The sequence below is a fragment of the Choloepus didactylus genome, chromosome 8 (genome assembly GCF_015220235.1).
Source record: "Choloepus didactylus isolate mChoDid1 chromosome 8, mChoDid1.pri, whole genome shotgun sequence".
Lineage (NCBI taxonomy): Eukaryota > Metazoa > Chordata > Mammalia > Pilosa > Megalonychidae > Choloepus > Choloepus didactylus.
This window is the reverse complement of record NC_051314.1, coordinates 60,567,128-60,594,455: the sequence shown is the minus strand read 5'-3', so window position 1 is coordinate 60,594,455 and position 27,328 is coordinate 60,567,128. Positions and strand designations below refer to the sequence as shown.

Below are 27,328 nucleotides of genomic sequence, written 5' to 3'. Positions count from 1 at the left end.
CTCTGCTTTCATGTCATCAACAACAATCGGTGAAACATGAGTCTGCACTCACCTATATCAGAGAAAGAGTGTGTGTTAAAAGCTTGCAATCAAGACACCCTCCTCTTCAGGGGAAGTGATTTACCAGGGGCACATTAAACTTAATGAAGGAGACAACTCCTCAGCAGGATTTCCTGAAGTTCTTGCAATAAATTGCTTTAAACTCCATTACAGCTCTAAGTGTATCAGGCAAAGTGATGTATTTAAATAATAACTCATTCAGGTAGTTTAAGATCATTTAACCTGTTTGTTGCCAGGGTACTTTATGAAGAGAAATGTTTTCATTTCAAGGAGCCTTTTAGGTCCTCTGCTCCAAATAACAACAGGACATGCCCTTGTGAATGTAAACTGAATGCAGGTGGACAGCATGATGGAAACAATAGAGAAAGGCACAAAGCCCTCCCACTGCAGTGACAGGAGGCTCAGAGTAGACGTCTGGACACTTACGGTCTATCATGGTGATGGTGCTGTCTTCAACCACCTCACTAGTCATGCCTGCCGACTGCACCTTGATGGACACCAGGTATCTCTTATGGGGCACTAGCATCATGATGTTGAGGAGAGATTTTTCTTTCTCCAGCTTTCTGGAAAACTCAACTTCTCGGGTGTCCATTTTCCGGCATTCAATGCTATACCCATCAAAGTCAGAATCAGGTGGGATCCAGGAACAGGCAATGGCGGTTGAGTTCTGAGGACGGCAATGCAGGTTTTGTATCTTATCTGGCTCTAAAAAAAAACACACATACATTTTTTTTCTTCAGCTCCTTTGGGTCCAACAAGCTCTGAGTTCTAAATAAATGATTCTGAAGTTTTATTTGGATCACTTTTTAAGGAAAAATGCTCTTGGATCTCCAAGGAAATTTCTGCCTGCCAGACCCCACTTTGAGAAGCACTGCATTAAAAGTTAAAAGCTGTCCCTTTAGGAAATCACCAGATGCCAACCTAACTGGAAAAAACAAATTCAGTTGTGTGCACTGAATCAAGTGTCAGAAGTCAGAAGTTGGGGCAGAGTAGCACAGAGGTTAAAAGTGCAGCTAGATCTGCTGGGATTCAAATTCCACTTACCACCTGTGCACTCTTGGGCAAGTTACTTAACATCTCTGTGCCCTCTCTGTAAAATGGGGAAATTAATAGTACCTATTTAATAGGGTTATTGTGATGATTCAATGAATTGAAACATGCACAGCTACCTGGAACAGGAACTGGTAAATTGCTCCATAAATCCTAGCTCTTATATCGAAGAAATTAAGAAATGACATTGCTGACTTGTTACCCTCTAGGCCCTGACTTCTGTATCCCTCTTCTATTTTTCACCTGCTCCTCTCTGCTCACATGCCCTGCTCCAGACCCCAAGCCTGCTTGTGATTCTCCACATATGCCAAGCTGTGTCATCCCCCATAATTATCATCATTTGGTTTCATTTCCTTTCTGAGTGACAGGCACACAGTAGGGACTCAATAAATGATAGCTGATCTTGTTGCTGTGAAATGACATAACAATAAGCAAAAGACTCACTCTGAAAGAACACCTCTAACTTTGATAGTGCACTTTAATAACCAAACTCCAAGGGCTTTCCCAACCAATTACAGTTGCAGGCTCACCATCTCTAGTTATATGCTATGAAGCTAAACTGTACTGTTTAAACCAGTAGTTTTGAATTTTAATTTTAGAAACTTAACTATTTTAAAAAAGAAAAACTCTCCCTTTAGCCAGAATGACAGAAAAAAAGAGAGAAGAAGCAGAGAACTAAAATCAGAAATCAAAGCAGAGGGCATTACTACTAAACTCAAAGAAATAAAAAGGATTATAAGAGAATACAATGAACAATTGTATGTTAGCAAATTAGATAACTAGATGAATCTGACAAATTCTTAGGAGCAGACAGACTACCTACACTGATTCAAGAAGAAATAGATCTCAACAGAGCAGTAACAAGTAAACAGATTGAATCAGTCATCAAAAACCTCTCAAGAAAGAAAAGCCCAGGGTCAGATGGCTTCACTGGTGAATTTTATCAAGCGTTCAAAGAAACATTACCACCAATATTGCTCAAACTCTTCCAAAAAATTGAAGAGGAAGGAATACTTCGAATTCATTCTATGAAGCCAGCATCACCCTAATACTAAAGCCATATAAGGATATCACAAGAAAAGAAAATCACAGACCAATATCCATCATGAATATAGAAGCAAAAATCCTCAACAAAATATTAGCAAGCCACATCCAACAGCACATTAAAAAAGTATACATCATGATCAAGTGGGATTTATCCCACGAATCAAAGGGTGATTCAACATAAGAAAATCCATTAATGTAATACAACATATTAATATATGAGAACAAAACCAGATGATAATCTCAACTGACACAGAAAGTTTTACGACAAAATTCCACACCCCTTCTTGATAAAAACACTCAAAAGCTAGGAATAAAAGGCACCTTCCTCAACATGATAAAAGGTATATATGAAAAACCCACAGCTAACATCCTACTTAATGGTGAAAGTCTGAAAGCTTTCCCTCTAAGATCAGGAATAAGATAAGGATGCCTACTGTCACCACTGTTATTCAACATTATACTGGAAGTTCTAGCCAGAGCAATGAGGCAAGGAACAGAAATAAAAGGCATCCAAATTGGAAAGGAAGAAGTAAAACTTTCCCTATTTTCAGATGACATGATCCCATAAATAGAAAATCCTGAAAAATCTACAGCAAAACTAGTAGAGCTAATAAACAAATTCAGCAAAGTGGTGGGGTACAAGATCAACATGCAGAGATCAGTGGTGTTTCTATACACTAGTAATGAGAAACCTGAAGAAGAAATCAAGGAAAAAAATCATTTACAATAGGAACTAAAAGAATCAAATATATAGGAATAAATCTAACCAAGAATGTAAAGGACTTGTATACTGAAAATTATAAAAATTGCTGAAAGAAATTAAAGAAGACCTAAATAAATGGAAGGACAGTCCATGTTCATAAACTGGAAGACTAAATATTGTTATGATACCAATTCAACCCAAAATGATTTACAGATTCAATACAATCCTGATCAAAATTCCAACAACCTTCTTTGCAGAAATGAAAGTCAATCATCAAATTTATATGAAAGGATAAGGTGCCCCGTATAGCCAAAACCATCTTGAAAAAGAAGAACAAAGTTGGAAGACTCACATTTCCTGATTTTAAAAGTTATTACAAAGCTACAGTAATCAACACAGTATGGTACTGGCACTAGGACAGACATATAGACTAATGGCATCGAATTGAGAGCTCAGAAATAAACTCTCACACCTATGGCCAACTGATTTTTGACAAGGATGCCAAATCTTCTCAATGGTGAAAGAATATTCTCTTTAACAAATGGTGCTGGGAGAACTGTATAACCATAAGCAGCATAATGAAAGTGGGCACCTACCTCATACCACAAACAAAAATTAACTCAGAATGATCAAAAAACCTAAATATAAGAGCCAGAACTATAAAACTCCTAGGAGAAAACATAGGGAAGCGTCTTCAGGACCTTGAGTTAGGCAATGGTTTCTTAGACTTTATACCAAAAGCAAGAGCAACAAAAGAAAAAATAGTTAAATGGGACTTCATCAAAATTAAAAACATTTGTGAATCAAAGGACTTTATCAATGAAGTAAAAAGACAAACTACAGAATGGGAGAAAATATTTGGAAACCATAAACAGATAAGGGTTTAATGTCCAGAATATACAAAGAAATCCTACAACTCAACAGCAAAAAGACAAATAAACCAATTTATAAATGAGCAAAAGACTTGAATAGACATTTCTCTAAGGAAGATATACGAATAGCCAGTAAGTACATGAAAAGGTGCTCAATGTCATTAGCTATCAGGGAAATGCAAATCAAAGCCACAGTAAGATACCATTTCACATCTACTAGGATGGCTATTATTAAAAAAGCAGAAAATAACAAGTGTTGGAGAGGATGTGGAGAAACAGACACTCTTGTACTTTGTTGGTGGGAATGTAAAATGGTGCAGCCACTGTGGAAAACAGTTTGGGAATTCCTCAGAAAGTTAAGTATAGAATGATCATATGACCTGGCAATCCCACTTCTAAGTATATACCCCAAAGAATTGAAGGCAAGGGCTCAAACAGATATTTTCAAACTCATGTTCATAGCTGCATTATGCACAATTACCAAGAGGTAGAAGCAACCAAGGGTCTACCAACAGATGAATGAATAAACAAAATGTGGCATACACATACAATGTAATATTATTTGGCCAAAAAAAGAAAGAAATTCTGATGAATGCACAATATGGATGAATCTTGAAGACATCATGTTGAGTGAAATAAGCCAGACAAAAAAAGACAAATATGGTGTAATCTCATTTACGTGAAATGTGCAGAATATGCAAATTCATAGTCAGAAGCTAGAATACACTTTATCAGGAGCATGGTGAGGGGTGGGGTGTATGGAGATAATGTTTAATTGGTACAGAAGTTCTGTTTGGGGTGACAGAAAAGTTTTGGCAATGGATGCTGCTGATGGAGGCATAACTTTGTGAATGTAATTAATACCACAGAATTGTATATTTGAAAGTGGATAAAATGGGAAATTTTAGGTTGCATATAAATTATCAGGAAAAAAAACCCTATAAGAACTGTACAACAAAAAGTGTGATCCCTAATGTAACCTATGGTTAATAGTATGGTTATAATAATATTATTTCATCAGTTATAACAATGGAACCACAAGAATGCAAAATGTTAATGACAGGAAAACCTATGTGTGAGAGGGTGGTATATGGGAGTTCTGTACTTGCTGCATGATTTCTCTGTAAATCTATAACTGTTATAATAATTTTTTTAAGTAAAACTCTTGGATCTCCATTATGTAAAGTTGAAGGGGCTCTGGTCCGGTGTTTTAAGTGTGTACTGGGGGGTCAAAGGGGCTGTGCTGGGGTGGGGTCTTCCCCCAGGCACTTCTAGGAGTTTTCAAGCTCTGGTGTAGAACTGGAAAGCCTAGGTCTAGACAACTCTATTTCACTCCAGAAGGAGTCAAAAGACTTGATAAGGATTCAATTTTAAAACCTTGCTCACTGTTCTATAACCCATATCACAAAATACAGTGACATTTCTCAGATGGCAGTAATCACAGAGCTCGAGCCATCAAAAAGGCTCAAAAACTATTATCTGTAGAGGAGTCAGATTAAAAAAATAAGGCAAAAGGCAGTTACGCTTGACTTTAACTACAGCAAATAGGACAAACCCATTCTGTTTCATTGCTGATTTTTATGGTCCCTCTACAAATATCCACCTTCCCCACCTCCAGAAATTAGATTTTATGTATGGCCATTCATGAACCTTGTAGCCAGGGATGCCTACATAATCTGTGGAGCCCAGTGAGAAATGGGAACTTGAGGCCCCTTGTTCAAAAATTATTAAGAATTTCAATGTGGTGACGGCAGAGCATTAAACCAAGTGCAGGGCCCTTCTAAGCATGGCTGCTGTGTGGATGCATAGTTAACATGTTCAGGGAGCCAGCCCTGCTTATAGAACAGGTTGTTCTTTCAGTTCCTGATGGGTCCATTACAGACACGACCTAGGAACTATGCGTAAACCTAGTAGTTCCTTATGGTGGAAGTAGCTGCTCTTCTGATTTAGAATACAACCTTTCTCCTGACACCTGCTTTGCTATAGGAATCCTTATTCTCAATAGTCACAACTTTGAAATACCCAGCATCTGTGGGCCACTAAATGAATTCCTGGTTCAAATCAAGGTATACAAATCTCAGCTAAGCCACAAAAGGTTTTGTGAAAGAAAAAAAAAAAGCTTTTTTCAGGAGGGGGGAAAAATTGGCTTTTGAGGCAAGCTATGTTTGTGACTTCTTAAAGATGAACTGCTTGTTTCTCTTGTGACCTCCCTTCAAAACAAGTCACAGCTGAGACCCAGAGAAAGTCTTGAAATATTCTGCCTAATCTATAGTTTTGGTAAACTGGGAAAGAACAACATGGAAATTAGCTTTAATTTCTTCCCTCTGTTCCTGCTCTCTTCTTTTCACATATTAATCCCTGTCCTTCCATGACTCGGCCTGCACCTCCCTTCCCTAAGAAAACATTTATTGAGCACCTACTATGTGCAACGCATTCTTCTAGGGGCTGTGGATAATTCAGGGATGAATAAGACATCAGCTCTGAGCTCCAGGAAGGGAGATAAGTCCAGAATAGCTGTATTACAAGGTAGGAAGAAGAATGTGCCAGAGGAAGCAAGGAAAGAAGGTGCTGAGGATTCTGAGGAAAGACGGATTTAGTGGTGGGCAGGGGTCAAGAAGGACTTTATGGCAGAGATGGCTTCTTGCCAAGGTATTGGGCAAAGGGTATTTTAGGTAGAGAAAACCATGAATACAGGCACCAGGGGTAGGGCTGGGAAGGGTGGGAAGTTGGATGAACCAGAATTGCAAGCTCTTCACCATGGCCAGAATGTATCTGTGAGAAGTGGAGCACTGGAAGGAGTGATTTTACCTAATAATTATAAACTTTATCTTGTTTAAGCCTTTGTTATTTTGGGTTTTCAGTTACAGCCCAACCCAATTCTAACATATAATCCTCAATGTTCCATCAGCTACTCCTCATGATACACAGCATCTTCTCCCGGATATGCCCAGTTGGCCAATGCCTCTCTTAAATTGTAGCATCCAGGAATGAATACACTACTCCAGCTGTACTCTGACCAGACCATCTCTACTGGAATTACATGAGCTCTTAAACTGAGCAACAGTGATTCTATTAACACAGCCTACAGTAAGCCACTGAAAATATACCCTGAGCTTGCTTTAAATGAAAACTCTAGTTCTTGTTTATACATTGCCCTCACACACAACTATCTGATCCCAAACTTCTCTTTGGATACACTATAGAGCATGTGTCACCTGTTGGAGCATGAATGTTTATTGAGTAAAGAAAACAACTCCTTGCTTACATTTCCAGTTTTCAACTGCACATTTTAATCAACCACAAATGGCTCTCTGATTGATCTTGGAAGTCATATATAACAGGTACTACTGAAAAATAAATATTTGGACTTAAGTTCCAACAAATATTTGAACCTTTGTCCTTAGAGGTTTGTTGTATCTAGTTAACATATTTTATCTCTAGGATTTGTAGCAATATGGCATAATTGATCCCTGTTCTTTCAGTTTTGCCCTTTTCAATCTATTCACCACATTGTACCCAGAATGATTTTCTAAAGTGCAAATCTGATTATGACATCTGTGCTGGAAATCCTTCCATGGCTCCAGTTGATTCATGATAATGTTAAAAAGCCCTTACCATGACACACAACACATTCTATAACCTAATCTGCACTTTTAATACTCTGGTTAACCTAACTTCTTTCTGTTCTTCTTTAAGCAGATCTTTCTTTCCTCTCTGGAACTTGGAATATTTTATTCTCTGACCTGGAATATTCTCCATTTATCGCCCACACCTCCACCTGGTGAATTCTGCTCTTTCCTTAGGCTTCAATTCGGATATTTATTCTTATAGGAAGCCCTCTTGTATCAGAGTTGATGCCCTTACTACGTATTTCTATAGTACCACATACTTCCTTCATCACACCTAACATGTAATTTTCTTTTTAATTATAGTATCTGTCAGCCAATTGTAAGCTCCAAGAAAGCAGATATTATTTCTTTATGGTCCACTGTTGTTATTGCTGGATAAATGAACAAATCTATATAGGCTTCTGCTTGAATTCAAACTCAATCAACATCAAGTGAAAATGTGGATTTAAACCAAGCCCCATCAGAATAAGATGTTGCAAAACACTTCCTTCCTACTCCATCAGAGACCCAAAGGGGGCAAAATATGTCCTACTTGTCCTCACAGATCCAAAAATTGGTTTGCTGTAGGTTTTCCAAGAATCGCCGCTGACAGTCTTGACACTGAATTGGTAGGATCTCCCTGGACGAAGACCAGACATGAGGCGTCCATCTGATTTTCTGTTGCCGTAGGGGTTGACGACAGTGAGCGCGTCTCTCGGGAACCATTGCAGCTCAAAGTCGTCAAAGTCTGTCCAGTCTGGGGGCATCTTCCAGGTGATGGACAGGGATGTGTTTGCAACATCAGCAAATGACATAAAACTGGGAGGACTTGGGGCTATATGTAAGAGAAAGTGAAAAATTATATTCGTGCCATATCATATGCAAATAAGGATAGCTAAGTGACATCAGACGCACTTTAATATACTTTGTAGGAAGAGATACTATCACACTGTAATAGTAGGAGCTGCCACTTGTACAGTGTTTACTATGTGTAAGATAATGTCCTCAATGTACCTTGTCTTTAATTCTCATAACCAGAGCTTCCTAAGCAGGGTGCTGTGGAGTATGAATGTGACACAAGTATGCAGAGGTATTGATTCCATTAGATATGGGGATAGTAGGGTTGGAGTCCACAGACAATTATGTAAATTACAGATAGCCTTGTTCACTGACCCCAGTGCAGCACACATATATTAATATTATTTATTTGTACCCAAGACAAAATCATAAAACTGGTTGAGAAACACTGCTCATAGCAACACATGATGGTGGTAATGATTATCCCCATTTTACAGATGAAGACACTGAGGCTTAGAGACGCTCAATAACCTGCCCAGCTTCACAAAAGTACATGGCAGAGCTAAGCTAAGGACCTAGATCTTTCTACCAGTCTGTGTTCTTTATCTGCTGTACTAAAGGGCCTTCCCAAGTTCAGAGACTAGCACATGGCACATCATTATTGATTTTATTTCTTGTCATTATGTAATAATTAAAATGTGTCTTTGGAAGCTACTTCCCAACAACAGTTGACCACTGGCCACTGGGCTTCTTACCTGTCCTGCTCTCCACTGTGACCTTATTGGTGAGATCCCCACTGTGAGTTACCACACACAGCGTGTACTTCCTTCCTGGAACGAGGCCATGAAAACTCCACTCGGTCAGGTCCTTGTCTTTCCAGTTTTCCTTCTTTGTACCATTGGGGTTATAGAGAATCAGCTCATAAAAGTCAAGGTCCCCAGAGGCCGGACTCCAGCGGAACCAGAGGCTGTCTGTCATGTTCTGATTGGATCCCTTGAGATTACTCACGGAAGCTGGGACTTAAAAGGAAAACATTTACTGAGATCAAAATAGTTAGAAACAAAGGCGTTTTGGCCCTCAGGTGAAAATATGAGCTATGTTGGGCATATGGGTGAGTGGTACATATTGCAGAGTAAGATCTTGTCTACATTTCACATTGCTCAAGTTTAGGGGCATGTGTTCATTTCTAGAGACACGGTGCAAATTAAAATAAAACAAAACAAAACAGATGGTGACTTCTGGATGCTTGCCACATGTGTTCTGATAAACATGTGAAATTAAATCTTCATGAATGACTAATTAATACTGGGCAAATAGTTGGAAACCTAGCTTTAAAAAGACCCCAGAAATGTTCATAAGAGGCCCTACTCCCACTTCCAGTCTCTCCCATCTCATTAGTGGTCACAGTCCCATAACAACCCTGCTCGGGTGTCATTACGTCCTCTCCACCTTCATTAAAGTTCACAGTTCTCTCATGCTCTTTCTTATCAAAATCTGTAATGGTACAACCTCACTTGGGAAAGGAAGGATTAACAGTCACTTCTATCATGCCCCATGCATATTTAAGCGTAATCTTTCTTTGGAGAGTAAAGACTGTTGACCCCCTGTTGCAGGAAATTTAAGCATCAATGAGCAGGCAAGGGAAGATGTTCAGAGGGCAAATTGCCCTGGAAATGGTAACACCTAGGCAACTCTAGTTGTGCTCTAGGCTATTGCTGCTCTTTTTCATTCCTTTTAGAAGACAGAGGAACTGAGAATTTCCATTGGGTGCCCAGAATGTGCTTCCCCTGCTTTTTGCATGGCTCTCTCACATTCAGGTTCAAATGCTTTCTCTATCTAAAGTGGTTTCTTGCCCTGCCAAGTCACTTTCTGTCACAACACACCACTCAGCTCCTTCCTAGAATTTCAGGTATTCTAAAATATCTCCCTTTAAAATCTGTTTGCTTGGTACCAATATACATATTGTGGAAGCCCCAGAAGGAGAAGAAAGAGAGAAAGGGGCAAGAGAATATTCAAAGAAATAATGGCTTAAAAATTTCCAAATTTAACATGAATATACACATCCAAGAGGCTCAATGAACTCCAAACAGGACAAACCAAAGTAGACCCACACTAAGCTATCAAACTGCTGAATACCAAAGATATAGAGAGAATTCTGAAAGCCTCAAGAGAGAAACAACATGTCACATATAAGGAAGCTTCAGTAAGATTAAGGGACTAATTTCTCATCGGAAACCGTGGAGGCAAGAAGGCAGTGGGGTGACATATTTAAAGTGCTGAAAACAAAAAATTGCCAACCAAGAATTCTACATGTGGCAAAACCATCTTTCAAAAGTGAGGGAGAGATAAAGACATTGCCAGAAAAAAACTAAAGCTGAGGGAGTTTGTCACCACTAGACCAGCCCTGCAAGAGATGCTAAGGAGAGTTCTGCAGGTTGATAGGAAAGGAAAATAGACAATAGACCAAAGCCACATGAAGAAGTAAAGATCTCCGGTGAGGATAGCAATATGGGTAAATATAAATGCCAGTACTACTGTATTTTTGGTTTGTAACTCTGTTCTTCACTTCCTACAGGATCTAAAAGGCACGTGCATAAAATGTAATGATGAATCAGTTGTTTTCGACTCATAATATATAAGCATGTAATTTGTGACAAGACCTTCGTAAAGCTAGACAGAGGTATACCATTGAAGTTAAGTTGGTATTAAAGCAAAGGATTTGTCACAGATTTAGGATGTTAAATTTAAGCCCCATGGTAGCTATGAAGAAATGTCAGAGAATATGCAAGCCCATAGAGACAAAAATTAAAGTACATGTTGCCAGGGGCCAAGGGCAGGGGAAATGGGGAGATAATACATAATGGACTTCGGGTTTCTGATTGGGGAGGTGGGAACCTTTTAGTAATGGAGGGTGGTGAGGGTACTGCAATATTGTGAATGCAATTAATGCCACTGAATGGTATGCTTGGGAGTGGTTGAGATGGCTAAGTTTATATTGCATGAAAGTTCCTACAATTAAAAAAAAAAAAAGAGCTACTAAAGAGACAATGACAATTAATTGTAACACGTGATCCTGGATGGGATCTAGCAAGGAAGGAGAAAAGGCTCAAAGGGACATTATTAGGATGCATGAAAAAATTGGAATATAAACTGTAAGCTTTATAACAGTGTTGAACTTCTTGAACTTGATAATTGCATTTAAGGTGATTAAATAAGGGAATATCTTTGTTCTTAGGAAATGTACATGACAGTATTAAGTGTTCAAGGAGCATAATGTATATAAACTACACTCAACTGTTCATAAAATGGGCTGTTAAATAATTACGCAGATACATAGATAGTTGAAAGACGGAATGAGATAGCAAATGTGGCAAAATGCTACCATTGGTAGATCTGAGTATCTAAGGAGTAGAGGTATGTTGGAGCTCTCTGCATGGGGTTTGTATTATTTTTGCAACTGTCCTATAAGTTTAAAAGTATTTAAAAATAAAATGTAAAAAAAAATCTGTTTGCTTGGTATAACCTGTCCCCTCCTCTTTCTTTCCCTGTTAATGAAGAGTTCTACAAGGTCAGTCCTTGTCTATCTTGTTCATTGTCATATTCCCAGTAGTGACCCCAGTGCCCACTTCAGGGGAGCACTCAAAAGCTAATGGCAAATGAGGAGAAGAAGAAAAGGAACAGGATAATGAGACTAAAGGAACCAAATTATGGTAAAAGCATAGATTTGGTTCTTTATTTGCAGCCCAGAGTTATTTCTGTCTCATTTTCCTAGAACTCTGTTTCCATTTCATCTAATTTCCAATTCATAGCAGTCATTCTTTGTTTGTCCAATCTGTGGCTGCCCTTCTCTGGATTTTCCCTCCTCTCCATCTATTTCTTGCAGAAATCTGAAAGACATAACTTGTATCAAGCCTTGATGGGTTACAACTCAAGTAGAGGAGTCAGTTTCTCTTTTTCATCAAACATGAGGGATACAGATGGAGGAAAAAGACCAGAAGCCAATGAAAAAACTGGCCACAATCCCACTCTCTCTAGCTAACCCAAGTTGGCAGCTGAAATCACTGCCCTCCCCTCTATGTGAGATCAGACACCCAGGAGAGTGAATCCCCCTGGCAACATGGAATATGACTCCCAGAGAGGAATCTAGACCCAGCATCATGGGATGGAGAACATCTTCTTGACCAAAAGGGGGATGTGAAAGGAAATGAAACAAGCTTCAGTGGCAGAGAGATTCCAAAAGGAGCCGAGAGGTCACTCTGGTGGGCACTCTTACGCACAATACAGACAACCCTTTTTAGGTTCTAATGAATTGGAACAGCTAGCAGTAAATACCTGAAACTATCAAACTACAACCCAGAACCCATGAATCTTGAAGATGATTGTATAAAAATGTAGCTTATGAGGGGTGACAATGCGATTGGGAAAGCCATAAGGACCACACTCCCCTTTGTCTAGTTTATGGATGGATGAGTAGAAAAATGGGGGAAGGAAAACAAACAAACAAACAAAAAAAGGCACCCAGTGTTCTTTTTTACTTTAATTGCTCTTTTTCACTTTAATTTTTATTCTTGTTATTTTTGTGTGTATGGTAATGAAGCTGTCAGGGATTGATTTTGGTGATGAATGCACAACTATGTGGTGGTACTGTGAACAATTGAATGTGCACTTTGTTTTGTATGACTGCATGGTATGTGACTATATCTCAATAAAATGAATAATAATTAAAAAAAAAACTGGCCACAAACTATTCTCATAAATAATCAAAGGCTGATTTAGGGTAAAAAAGTGTGAAGGTCGCAAATTTCATGTAAAGATAGTCTGGATAGAATAAGAAACTAACGACCAGTGAAGGAAAAGCCATTGAATACCATGACAATTTCTTCACTATGCATTACTTCTTGGGTCCAGTCTTACCTGTTCTGCCAAATATGAAAGACTCATTAGACAGCTCTCCACTGTGAGTTACGATCACCATTTTGTACATTCGGCCTTGTAGCAAGTTCTGGAAAGAGAAGCTCTGAACCTGTGGGTCAACTTGAGCTCTCTCCTGAAGAGTTCGATCTGGGTTGTACAGAAAGATGTTATACCAGTTGAGCTCCCCCTCAGAGGCAGTCCAGCTGAAGGACAGGTGTCTCGTGGAATTCTCTGTGATCCTCAGATTGCTGACAGATGCTGGCACTGGGAAGATCAAGGAGTCAGTGAGTGAGACCAAGTCTTGGCATGTCCCTGACACAGCCCAGGATTAACACCTGAATGGATATACTCAAATAGTCTCTGCCTTTTAAATACTTTGAATTCATGAAGTCCCCATGGTAAAGAAATGTGAATTTTGTGGATTACTGATTCTGAAAGTGTTAATTTTTAAAAGCAAAACCACAAGGGAACAAAAAAACAGTAGTGTGAAATTATCTTTGCAGACATTTTTTGGGTATAGAATAAGTGTTAATCTGATGTGTGTGACTAAATGTGTTTCTAATACTAAGAATTAGATTAGAGGTCAAAAAACTGGATCACTGAGTGCCATGTGTGAGCTACGATGTGGCCGCTGGAAGGAAGGGCTGTGGGGAGGAGAAAATGGGTGGGAAAGAAAGTGAAAAGCAAACAGGAAGAGGAACATGGGAAAGAGAAACAAGAGGAAAAGCCAAAACCATTTGGAAAAAAGGGTCTATATCGGGATTTTGCAATCTCTTCAGCCCTTAGGCTACCGGTTGACAAAGGCCACTAGGAATGACCTGCTTCCAAACTGCTAGTGCAGATGCTATCTGGTTCTGCAGTAGTCCCAAGATGCCAGTGGAAACAGGAAGGGGCAGCTGTCGTGGTCTCTCCTGGGCCTTCTTCCTTCCCACTCCACTCTTTCTTAGGCTCTTCTGCTTTTTCCTCTTCTTCCGTCAGTCCCTCCAAAGCTGATATTTACCATGGTTCCATCTTTTGTCCCCTTTCTTGTTCTGAAGTGTCTGAGTAACCAATCTCATTCATTTTTATGGATATACCTAGCATTTTTATCTGTAGTTCACTTCTCTTCTGTGCTCAGGGCCATATTTACAATTGCTTATTGTCACCTTTCTCTGCACATCATTCAGACATCTCAAACTCAGTACCGAACTGAACTCTATTTCTCCTGAACACGCCCATCTCCTGCATCTAATCTCAATTAATGGCATCAAGTTCTACTGAGACACCCATGTAGAAACTTTGGAATCTTCTGTTGTTCCTCCTTCTACGATCCACTCAACCACTGAAGTAAACCATGTTATCCAATGCAGACATATTTCTTGACTATATCTATTATTCTTCATGGGGGAGGGGTTGGGGTTGTCCCTGTATTAATTTAAGTTTACACCCTTACTTCCAAAACTGCAGTCATCTTATAATACCCGTTACCTCTTGGAATGCTTCTCCCCCACTCTCATTCTCACTTACTCGGTTCCAGCTGTACTGGCCGCCTTGCTGTCCCTCCAAACAAGCCAGGCGCACTCCTGCCTCAGCCTCTTTCTCTTGCTGCTTCCTCTGCTTCAGATCCTCTTCCCCAAATACCTGCATGACTCTTTCTTGATTCTTTCAGATTTTTACTCAAATGTCACCTACTCAGTGAGGACTTTGAGGACTATATGTCTAAAATTATAACCCCAAACACTCTTGTTATTTATTCTTCCCTGATTTAATTTCCTCCTTGATATTTATTACCATCTAACCTACTGTATCTTTTACTTTATTTTGCATTATCACCTTTCTCCCCTGCTAGAATGTAAGCTTCACGACCAGGAGACTTTGTTGTATTCACCTCTGTATATCCAGCATTTAGAGCAGTGTCGAATGCACGAACTAATGAACGTATCTCCCACCTCCACTCTCTTCTCCCTCCAGTCCATTCCCCATTGTCATCTGATTTACCTTTCACAAGGCACAAATTTTTATTATCAAAAATCGCTCTCTGGCTGAAAAGTGCTTAATGTCTCTTCACTGTTTACAATTAAACACACACACACACACACACACACACAAAGACAAAGCTTCTGAGAAAGGCACTCCAGGCACTCTCTAATCTAGCCCCAATCTGCCTTTCCAGTCTCACTTTCCCTCATGCAACACACTCTTCAGCCACCTACCATGTCTTGTACTTCCTTCAACAGGCAGCAGTCTCTCACACCTCCCTGCTTTGCACAGAATCATCTGTCTGCACGGACTGCCCGTCTACCCTCTCTCTGTGTGGAGAACTCTTCATCCCTCATGACGATACTGAAATGTCGCCACTTTCGTGGAGCCTTCCCAAATGTATCTGACCCCCGTGATCCCCCCGAATGTCGGGCATTCTTCTCTTACATACAATCCTCATCACAGTGTATTTTCATGATTTGTCCATGTGTCTGTCTTTCCCACTAGACAGTCAGCTCTCTGAGGACAAGAAGGATGCCTCTGTTCCTCTTTACGTCCCCATGATCTCACCACTACCCCTTCAGACATAGATTCTTAATAAATTTATTAAGTAGTCAATTAGGCCAGCATGGCAGGCAGAACACTGGCCCCCAGAGATGTCAACTCTAATCTGTGGAAACTGTGAATCTGTTACTTTACATGGCAAAAGGGATTTTTCAGATGTGATTAATTTAAGGATTTTGAGATGGGCAAATTGTGGTGGGTTATCCAGGTGGGCCCAATGTAATCACAAAGGTCCTTAAAAGATGGAAGCAGGAGGCAGACGAGTGGAGGAGATGTGATGACGGAAACTGAGGTGGGAGTGATGCCAATGCTGGAAGGGGTCCACGAGCCAAGGAAAGTAGGCGGCCTCCAGAAGCTAGAAAAGGCAAGGAATGGATTCTTCCCTAGAGCCTCCAGAAGGAATGGAGCCCTGCCAATACCTTGATTTATTTTTGCATTCTAAACTCCAGAACCATAAGATAATAAATTTGTGTCATTTTAAGTGACTGAGTCTTTGTTAATTTATTATAGCAGCAATAGAAAACTAATACAGCCAGTTTTAATGATAAATCTGAATCAGGTTGTGGTGGGCTGAAACCTGTGTGGATAGACCGACAGAGGTGGAAGCAGTAAATCATAGTGTCAAGAAATATATGTCATCTCCCAAAGTTGCTTCATCGCCTTGATCCTAGGTTTCTTATGAAATATCAGACATGGAGATAGCTGGTACAAAACAATAAACTGTGTTAATTACCTGTTCGGCCTTCAGTTTGGGCTTCTTTGCTAAAGAGGCTTCCACTGACAGTTAGGATCCATATCTTGTATTTCCTTCCTGGTGTTAGATTTTCAAATTTGTGCTGCTTAGTGATGGCTGGCTCTGATTTGTTGCTCAGAAGGATCCCATCTTCACTTAAAAGCAGAATATCATATCTTTCTGCTATGCCAACAGCTTTTTGCCAACTTACTACTAAGGAATGACTGCTGTATACATTGTCTGCAATTATTCCCTGAACAGATGCTGGAACTGCAAAGAAACAAGAGAAGCAAGGAAATTCAGGTTCTGTCACCCAGAATTTGTAAGCAATTAAGAAAAACTCTCCTGAATCAACCGCAGATAGATGATGATGCACCAACTATATTTGTGTTGCCTTGATACTTTCTGTGTGCCCTATGGAGTCGACAGGAGAAAGTATTGCTTGGCCTGAATTATCTATATAACTACTTTGATTCTCCATATTTCTCTGAAGTTAGACAGGATCTTGAAGTCAAATAGGTGGAAAATTAGTGAAAGTGACACTGATAAATATGCAGAGCAATGCATATCTATGTATTGAGAAAGACAAAGAATGTTGAACAAATTTACACTCGATGAATGTAGTTTGGATGACTGAATTATGCCTCATGTTTAGAATTTTATGTCCAAGATGAATTCAAGTCAAATCTTCAAGCCTTGGCATAAGCAGTAGTATGTAATAGTATTTGTACTATGGTTCCTGATGTGAAAGGAAAAATAATATTTTTTACCAGTAATATTTTCTGTCCCCAGCTCATTTCTTTTTTTCACTCTGCATAATCTCTTTAAGAGATCTCATCTACTCCCATTGGATTAAATTGCCACCTATTTGGTGATGACTCCAAAAATCTAAATTTTCAGTTCAGACCTCTCATCTGTTTTTGCAAATGACATCTCTCCCTGGATGTTTCACAGGCACCCAACACTCAAGATACCTAATTGGATTCTTACTCTCCTTCCCCCAACCTCCTTATTGCCTTTTGTCCTGTTTCATAGTCCAAGGTAGAAACTTTGACTGTTACCATTACCCTTCTACATATAATCAAACACAGGTCTTACAATTTGTCTTCTAAATCTTGAATCTCTTCACTTCTCCCTTTCTCTACTTTCTCTACCTTAGGACTATATCATCTCCCACATACATTATTGCACCAGCTGCATGACCAGTCTCTTCACTTCCTAATCTCCTGCTGTTTCAAACTCTATACTATCTCTAACATAGTCTCGTAGCAGCCCAATGCTGATGGCCCTTCAGTGGCGCTCCATAATGCCAAATACCTAAACAAGGCCCTTTGTTGATTTGGCCCATGTGCTTTCCTGGCCACATGGCTTACATTCTTTAATATAATACTAAATAGCATGTAGGTTCTTAAATATGCCATGTTTTCTCTTACCCCCAGGCCTTTGTTTCTTTGGCTGAAACCAAGTTAACACATACATCACCTGGATAACTTCTTAATCTCTGTTTAAATGCTACTTCCTCCTGGAAGCCTTCCCTGACTTTTCATTTTTGCTCCTATACCATCCAATAATTAGTTTTATTTTAACACTTACCATGTTGTACTGCCATTGCCTTTTTATGTCTCTGAATCTCTCACTAGATTATTATAAACATCCTGAGAGTGGGGGCTCTGTCTTGTTAGCTACTGAATTTCCGTTTTCTAACATAGTGCTTGGTATATGGTTGGAAACATACACACACACACACATGCACATACATTATATATAGATATATTTATAAATAGAGGCATAGCAGGAGCATGGCCTAGAAGACCCATCTACACAAATAAATAAAGGTCATGAAAATGGAAAACATCCAATAAGTATTGCATCAAGTAGACAGGGCATGAGGTCTGAAGCCAGACAGATCCAGATTTGAATCATAGCTCTGGGTCTTTTTTACATGTATACTTTGTAATGTTTCCAAAACTTTCTGAGCCTCAACTCAGAAACTTTCTGAGCCCCAACTTTGTAATGTTTCCTTAACTGTAAGATGGAAATTATGATCTCTACCTTGTAGTGTAGCTATAGACAATTTTCAATTCCTGGTATGTAGCTTAGTTTTGTTTTAAAAATTACATTTTAATACTAACTTTAATATTAATAAACAGCTAACATTATTCCTTCATTTGATCATTTTTCTTTAGCTATCACAGGTGAAAGAAAAAAAAGATGGCACAGGTGTTTATTTTATTCTTAAAAAGAATTTTGAGAAAAGAGTTGAAATTTTGAAAAATGCATAGTTACGGAATGTTTACTGGTTAAAATTTTCATGTCTTTTAGCATGTATAAAAATATATTTGAATGATTTGGTTTCTAATTCAATTTCTATTTGTTTTGAGAATTTCCATTAGTAAAGAAAAATGCAAATAAAAATATGAGAAAGGCTCTGGAAACCCCTCAAACTGTACAAATTCAGGTAGTTTTAAATTTGGATATTTTCAATTTGTGAACAAATTGCTAAGCCCACTCATTGACTCATCATAGGAGAACCATAAGCAATCAAAATTTGGCTCCTCTCCAGGTATGTGCTTACCTGTCTGCCCATGTGCATCTATCTGGTTCTTCAGGGACCCGCTGACAGAGGCAATCACGATCTGGTAGCGTTCCCCTGCCTCCAGTCCGTGGAACGTGTGTTCATAGATGTGCTTGGGGATATTCCGAGAATCAATTATTTGATTCTGCCTGAGTGCTGACACATAGTAGGAATCAACATCTCCCGCACCAGGTGTCCAGTTCACTGTCAGGCTGTCTGTTGCCCCATTGGGAGAAATGTGAACATTTTTGACAGTGCTAGGTACTAAAAAAGAAAACAGATTAAAAAGCCATCACTTAGAGAATGAATTCTGGAAAAATTTAACCAAATGTTTACTTGCTTCTTATATTTTGGCATCTACTGAAAGAATACACGTGAAAAAATGTATCAGTTTACCATTTTTCTCTGACTTTTCTCCCTGAACTGAAGCTGATGGGGTAAGTTTAGAAGGGAGATCAAGACCAGTGAATAGAGATAAGAACTCCAGGAACATAGCTAGTGGCTAGTCAGATTGCCTTGGCCCAAGTCTTGATTTTTCTCATTTACTAGCTGTGGGACTATAGGCAAATTACTTAATCTCTCTAAATTTCTGTTTCCTCATCAGAAAAATGGCAACAATGATAATAGCAATCAGCTCATAGAACTGTGAGGTTTGAATAAAACGTACATATAAAGTGCTTCACTTTGCTACACTCCTCAAAGAGTTCCAAAGAAAAAAGACCAGAGTTATTTATGCTTAATCTGCATACCCTACAAGCACCAGCTATTCACATCATTCAATGTCATTTCTCTGTACTATCTAGAAAGCTCTTTTTTTGTTCTCTCCCACATCTTCCTTTACTTTTGTTCATCCAGCTCAGACAACTTCATTGTCACAATCAAAATAACTTTCTCCCTTCCTGCCATCTCTCTTTGGTTGCTCCAAATGCTCAATCAAAAGGCCTGGGCTATGCAATGTGCTAAACGCACCACTATATCTACTCAGGTTCAAGAACCACATTTCAAATTACCCGTTAAGCCCTCAATGAAGGCTGACTGTTGTACATCTCCACTGATGGTCAAGACAAGAATTTTATACTGGCGCCCTGGTGTTAGGGATGTGAATCGATATTCAGTTGCAGTATTTACAAGGTGAAAAGGAGGAAATACTTTCATGTCATTGAAGAGCAGCTGGATCTCATACTGGTCAACGTCCCCAGCGGCTCGTGACCAAGTCACATACAGGTCCTCTGTGCTTCTATTCTGCAATATTAAATCCTTAACAGGCTCTGGGACTGGGGAGGAAAATGGGAAGATACTTCAGAAAAGTGACTGAGTTTTCCTACACCTTAATTTATGAATCACATTCATGGAATTGGCGAACATTTCCCTTCCCCAAATACCACTTGAACTACTTCATGCATAATTAAACAAAAAAAATTGGAAGCAACTATTAAAAATGTAATTTTTTTTCATGACAAATCTTATATTCTAAATGTTGGTAGACTATAATTATAAAATGAGTTAGGTCTCAATCATAAGATAAAACAAGAAGTCTAGAACTTTAAATAACACAATACAGGAGGACAGGGAAGAATTAAAGGTATCTGGCCTTCTTGCTCCCCCACGATGCTTGCTTTTATCAACCAATAAATATTCTGTAATTATAGGCCATGGCTTGGCCAAATGATGCTTTAAGCGAGAATTTCTGGGAAGATAATTTACTGAACAGTAGGTAGAGGAAATTCAAGGTTCAGATAAGTTATCTCCTTTGTGACCTTCGAGGTCCAACCAACCATCAGATTTTGCCATCATTCCACTTACTTGTTCTCCCATTCCCTTGCTCACTGGCTTCATATTGTCCACTTTTTGTACTAACAGTGATGCTGTACAATCGTCCAGCCACAAGCTTAACAAATACACACTCGTTTTCAGATTTGGGAATGCTTTTGGTTTGAATGAAGTTGTTTTGGTTTTTGATGGTGACTTCATAGTGATCAAAGTCTCCAGTGGCATGCACCCAGGATACCTTTAAATAGTCACTCCTGGCCGAGTTGCTAATACTGACTCCCTGCACCTTGCCAGGCACTGAAAAAGAGAACAGGGAACAGCTAAAGATTTACTGATTCTGAACGGGCAACTGATGACAGATGACAACCTAGGACGGTAGAGGGAAGTGTGTAGATGTTCCCTGCATGCATTCAAAAGAAAAATCTTAAACCTTTAGATCACGAATTTTTGGAGGGGAAAGACTGTTACACTACTTAGAGTGATTAAATGGATCTTTTAACAAAATCTGATGAATTCATTCTAATCCTGTTGTTAGCCTACACAAAATGTGATGTACAAGATGGAACATTAAACATGATAACTGGTGATTAATATGAAGGATGGTAATGACATTAAAGTTCTAGCATATCTGGTGAATCAAGATGTGTCAAAAAGTTACCACGAAGAGTATAAACAATTCAAAAGTAAAGCAGAAGAAGAGGAAACACATATGGTTAATTAACACATGAAAAAGTGTTCCACATCATTGGTGAGCAAGGAAATGCAGATCAAGAACACAGTGAAATACCATTTAATATCCATCTGATTGGCAAAAAGTTTAAAACCTGATAAAATCAACATGGGAGAAGATGCCCATCCATAGGTGATTGGATGGGTAAGCTGGTATATATATACACAGTGAAATATTATATGTCATAATAAATTTCTTCCTCTTAAAACATAAAAAATGTGTATTTCTTCCCCTTAACATCAAAATACAAAAATATGGATGAATCTTAGCAATATAACATTAAGTGAAAAATTTAAGTCCCAAAAGATTATATACTGCATAATACTTTTTTATAATGTTAAAGACAACTAATTCTTTTAAATAATTGATAATGTTAGGACTGTATATAGATGCAATTAAAATTTGTGACATGGAAAGAAGAACATAGGCGTCAAGATGAGGATTACCTTGGGATGAATTAGTGATATGGGATCCACAGGGTTTAATGGAGATTAGTGTTAAGGTCCAAACATTTATTTTGGGTATGTATTTAATTATTAAAATTACTAATTAAATGCCTAAGTTAATAAAAGTGTCAGTTAATGCATGGTTTCCTGATTCAAGAGGTGTGATTAAACCAATTTTGTGCATCTGAAGTTCCTTTCCAATACATAAATAAACAAACAACAATTCTGTGTACCTGCAGTTTTTCCTTCAACCAACGAACCAATTAATAAATAAGTAAATAGAAGTTACTAAGAATATTGTGAAATAAGGTAGTTCTAAACTTAGAGCTCGATATTAAAGATATTCTAATTTTTCATTTGGGGATGTATTTTAATTCAACAGAAGGCCATGAGTTCATTGCTCTTTGGCTATAACTGAATATTATAAATATTAAGGAAAATAGAATAGAAAAGAGGTATTTGAACTCAGATCTAGTGCACTACGCTGTGATCCAACACTAGCACATCCTCTAGGCCCTCACAGCTTCCATCTGTGTTTGGCATATGCTGAGGAATTTCTGTTCAGACCACATGCCAAGACTGTGTCCAAGTATTCTCTTCCACTTTCCCCCAAATCCTGGAATGATTCAGAAATTTCAGTATTTTGGCATCTAAACTACATTTTTCATGCTTCTCACACAAGTAGTTGGGTCATGTTTACTGATTATTTTTGTATTGGAATATATCTCACAGATACGGGGCAAGGACAGGTATGCTTCCTTCAAGATATTTACCTGAAACTAATTACAGTATTGCTAGAATTTGGACATCACAGAGTCAAGGAGAAGAAACTCTGAAGTGATCTTGTATGCATGTGCTAAGAAAGCTCAAGGATCGAGGTAATTTACTGAGGGCAAAACAACTGTTACATGAAGAAAAACTGCTCTGAATACCATGCTAAGTCAGTAAGGGGGTCTCCAGGTGGCAGAGGTAATTTATGTGACCTGGCTTGCTGCACGGTGAGATGAAATGATACAGAACTAGAAACACTGGTATTTTCACTTAAATGTAGAGTAAGAACATTAAAGAAGGAAGAGAACATTAAGATAATCAGCCCAAATCAACAAGGTAACAATACAGACAGGATTCTCCAGTTAAACTGATTTGTTGGGGGCAGTGGTTTGCCTCTATTAGTCATGAGCCAAATCCAAGTTCATGCCGCCTAAAGAGTTAGGAGGATGCTTTGAATAGAGGATCACTTTTCTTGCATTAAAAAACAATCTTAGCAAGATACCTTGTGATTTGAAGGCCACATGAACAGGAAACATTCAGGAATAGATACTGATGGGAAGCAAGGGGGTTAATGGTTGAGGTGATACATCCTTTAATTTCTGGTGATTTTTAGGCTCCCAATTGATCATCATGAGACACTGACATAAAGCTACTTTTTCAATAGAAATCTGCTGTGCAGATCAAAGTCATTATTTGCAATTATTAGTACAATTATACTTGACATTATTTGAAGATAGGGATTTCTCTTTACACCTCCAAGTGTGATCAGGGATAGCATGATGTAATGGAAATAGCACCTGGACCAAACTCTGCTACCAGCCAGCCAGGTGATCTTGGAGAAGACACATTTTCCCTCTGGGACTTTCTTTATCTCCAAAAGAGGACAAGGAATTAGATCATTTTAAGGATCCTTTCAATGCTAGCATGATGTAACAATGTAAATCACTGGTTCTTAACCTTTTTAGGGTCATAGGACTTAAGACAATATGATAAAAGCCAGGGACCCTATCTCCAGATAATTGCACATCCCATCCCTACCCCCAACAGCTACATGGATAATTTCAGGGCTTACTGCATTCCTGAAGCCCACACGTGAACCACCAGGTGAAAACTTCTGATCTTAGTGATTTTTATTATTCAGTCAACAAACATTTTTTGAGTGCCTACTAGGCTCCATTCACTGTGCTAGGTGATAGGATGATGTCAGTTTTCTTGGATCCTCATGGAATAATGAACATTTTTATATGAAAAATCAACCCATAGCTCAGGAGGAAAGATTTGATAAAAATGTTGATGTTACTCTTAAGCAGAAGTCTCAGATGTGAACTTTAGGAGGCATAAGCACACCAGGAAAATGGTAGCTGTCTATATTTAGTTCTCTCCAGCACATCAAAGACCTGCGTTAATTGCCTTGGCTAAGATTTTGCTCTCTAGTCCCAGAATTATAGGGGTTCATATTTTCAAAGACATTTCAGGTAGGATTTCAGGACAGAGAAGTTCATGAGCTCCACAATCATTCAGAAATGGGTTTAAATTCAGGATCTGAAACTTACTGGCTGTTTAACAAATTAAAGAAGTTGGACAAGTTACTTAACCTTCCTGATCCTTGGTTTTCTGATCTGTAAAATGGGAATAACAACAACCACCTTGATGAGGCCTTTGTAAGTCTTAAGTTACTTAACATATGCAAAGTCAGGGTCTGGCAACCAGAAAGTACTTTCTAATCAGAGATACTTGCTAATATGTTTGAATATATAATTGAATATATTGTACAATATAGATTTCCGGAGCTTCATAGTCACTCAATAAGTGTTTGTTAAATGAATAATCAGAAATCACTTAGACCTCGGGTGTTCACCTCGTCCATGGGTGAGCTTTAGAAATGTAGTAACCCTTGAAATTGTCTGTGTAGTTATTAGGGGTAGGGAAGGTATGTACAAGTCTCTGAGGAGAGAGTCCATGGCTTTTATCAGATTTCTCATAAAGCATGAAGCATCCATAACAATTTTGTGATCTCCATTGCCTGTAAACCTATCACTGTGGGGATTTTACAGATCTGTGATGGCCTGGGCTGCACAGCAAACTGCATTCTCATGGAGCCCTATACCTCTACATAGACTTACCTGTCCGCTCCTGGCTGAAGGAGTGATTTTCATACTTGCCACTCTTTGTAGTTATGGTCACATTGTAGAGGCGGCCAGGGGTGAGGGAGCTGAAGGAGCATTCGCTGACAGACTTTGCAACAACGAGTGTCTGAACCATCTTGTCGTGAGAGAGCGTCACCACATAGCTATCCACATCCCCAGGTGCCGGCAGCCAGGAGACACTGAGGTAGTCATTCCGGCCAGAGTTGTTCACCGTTACTCCACTCACACTGGAAGGGACTGTGATTTGAAAAAGAGAAAAATAAATTTAAAAAGAAGAGCATGATCAAAAGTTTGAGTCATCTGTCTTGATTAGCAAAACTGATGTGGACTTGGGAGATCCAATCTGATTATATAAGAGGTCAAGGAAGTGTTAGGATTTCACGTTAGCGTCTGGAAACTGAGTGCTCTTACAGCAAAGGGCTAACCATACGGAAATGAAGGAGATGCTTTGGATGGGCATTAGACTGCCTCATAAATGCAAGGATGCCACTACTGCACTTTCATGGGGTTGCTATTTGCAAAGTATTTTTATAGGAATGTATCAGGAGGTTCCCTGTTGGAAAGGGAACCAACCAACATTACAATAATCCAAAGGAATCAACTTGAATCAAGCTTATCAAGCAAAGTTGTTTGAGGGAAAAGGTGAATAATGTAATAGCTTTTCCAAAAATCTTAGACTTTGAGATAGCTGCACTGCTCATGTGGTTATTATTAATATTATTTTAAATATCTGGGGAGTCTAATAAGGAGCACAACTCAAGGGTTTCTGTTTTCCTTTTGCAAAGCGTTTCCTGCCCTCTAGTGGCAAGAAATAAGCCTAAGAAGTTATCCTGGAAGCAAGAAGTCTGGAACTTGGACCAACCGTAGGCAAAATCAGCTATTGTGGTCATAATGGCCCTTCTGATGACAATTATAATCATTCGCTTATTTTGCTTGGTGTTTAGGGCCACAAACATTTACTGAAAACCTACTATTTGCCAGCGATACAAAAATGGATAGGACACGGATGCCTCCAAGGAGCTTCCTGGCTAGACGCAGTCTGCAAATTGATAACAGTTGAACTGTATATTAGAGATACATACATGGTAAGTAGCATTGTCATTAGTAAATATCAGAATAAAATTCTAAGGTATAGAAGAACTGCACCATTGTTTTTATCATTAGCTGATTAACTTCGGTTAAATATTGTCATATAATTGTCAATATCAGTACATCGCATGTAATGGAAGGGATTTGGCTGGATAACCTCTGAGAATCCTTCTAATCTAACATGTTCTGACTTTGTGATTTAAGACCCAATGTCTTTTTACACTCAGAAACACTTAACCATCATCAAAAATTAAACAGCATCCTATTGAACAACTCTGCTAATGTTACTCCACGTACATGAACATTTCCTACATGTAAAGTTGAAGTTTTAGCCATGATGTTTATGTGTTGGTATTTTCCTTCCTTCCTTCATTCCATCTATCTAAACTTCCATCTCTCCCTTGGTTCTTCTGAAAATAATTATGCTTGTTTTCAAAACTGCCAGAAATATTTGGGACTAACATTTTATCAGAAAACATACAATTATCAAAAGTTGTGCTAAAAGCATTATTCACATATTTAATAAAAAATGGACATAAAATTTGTTTTTCCTTTAGAATGAGCATTTTTTTCAGATTGGAATTAGATTTGTAAACCATATCTAATACTTTTATTTTGAAATATTCTGCCATTTTATCTAGGCAGAGAGGGTTTATTTATATATTTCAACTCTACAGAAGTATAAATGAATGAAAACAAATTTCAAAAGTATTTCAGCATTAACCAACATTTCAGCAATTTGAGTGGACGGGAATGATTATCAAGGCCTTAGTCAATGAATTTGTCACAATCTACTGTGTTCAAAATTTACTAATCTAGGCACCTTTTAGAATCTGTAGCTTTGTGCTTCTACAGTAGTGAACCATTTTTTGTGTGTCCATGTTTAACATTTTTGAGTTAAATGACTCATTTATATTTATATAAATATTTTTCCCTTATCCCCAAATTTTATGATCATTCTTCAAAGATTTTCTTGTTCCTTTTTTGCATGCTTCTATTATATAATATGTGTCAAATACTGCTACTTCTGTTCAAATTAAAATATAGGTATAAAAAAATTACAAGTTCTCTATGACCTATTGCCCACTTATTTCAAGGGATATCAGAGTTTAAACTATTTTAATGTATCACCATGAGTTGGAGAGCCCTGTGATTTTTTTAAATGGGACTTAACCCATGGGACAGAGTCTGACTAGCTCACCAAACCACTTCCCTTTCTTCTTGGACACATGGCTGGACTACATTTCCCAGCCTCCCCTGCACTTAGATGTAGTTAGGTAACTGAGCTCTGGTCAATAGAACATGAGTGGAAGTTATGCATCTATCTCCAGGTCTAGTAATCTATCTCCCCCACTTCCTTTCATTCTCTGGAAGAATGGAGAGAGCTCTGAGGACCTAGAGGAAGGAAGAGCCACAGACGGTAGGAGTTTGGATCCCTGAATTGTTGCTTGGAGTTGTCTAAACAGGAACCCCACAGTGTACAGTTGTCTAT

The 27,328-nt window shown here is 38.6% G+C and overlaps 1 protein-coding gene across 2 annotated transcripts in view; it reads right to left on the bottom strand.

Annotated features, from left to right (window-relative positions):
- Positions 1-27,328, bottom strand: part of PTPRB (protein tyrosine phosphatase receptor type B) — a 128,945-nt gene that overhangs the window by 43,865 nt on the left and 57,752 nt on the right. For both annotated transcript variants that reach the window (XM_037848206.1, XM_037848207.1), the window contains 9 exons: positions 24,724-24,984; positions 20,687-20,950; positions 19,894-20,157; positions 18,884-19,147; positions 16,309-16,578; positions 13,053-13,316; positions 8,894-9,157; positions 7,894-8,175; positions 487-765 (listed from right to left, as the gene is read on the bottom strand). In XM_037848206.1, coding sequence (XP_037704134.1) covers positions 487-765; positions 7,894-8,175; positions 8,894-9,157; positions 13,053-13,316; positions 16,309-16,578; positions 18,884-19,147; positions 19,894-20,157; positions 20,687-20,950; positions 24,724-24,984 — 2,412 coding nt within the window. The remainder of the gene's footprint in view (positions 1-486; positions 766-7,893; positions 8,176-8,893; positions 9,158-13,052; positions 13,317-16,308; positions 16,579-18,883; positions 19,148-19,893; positions 20,158-20,686; positions 20,951-24,723; positions 24,985-27,328) is intronic.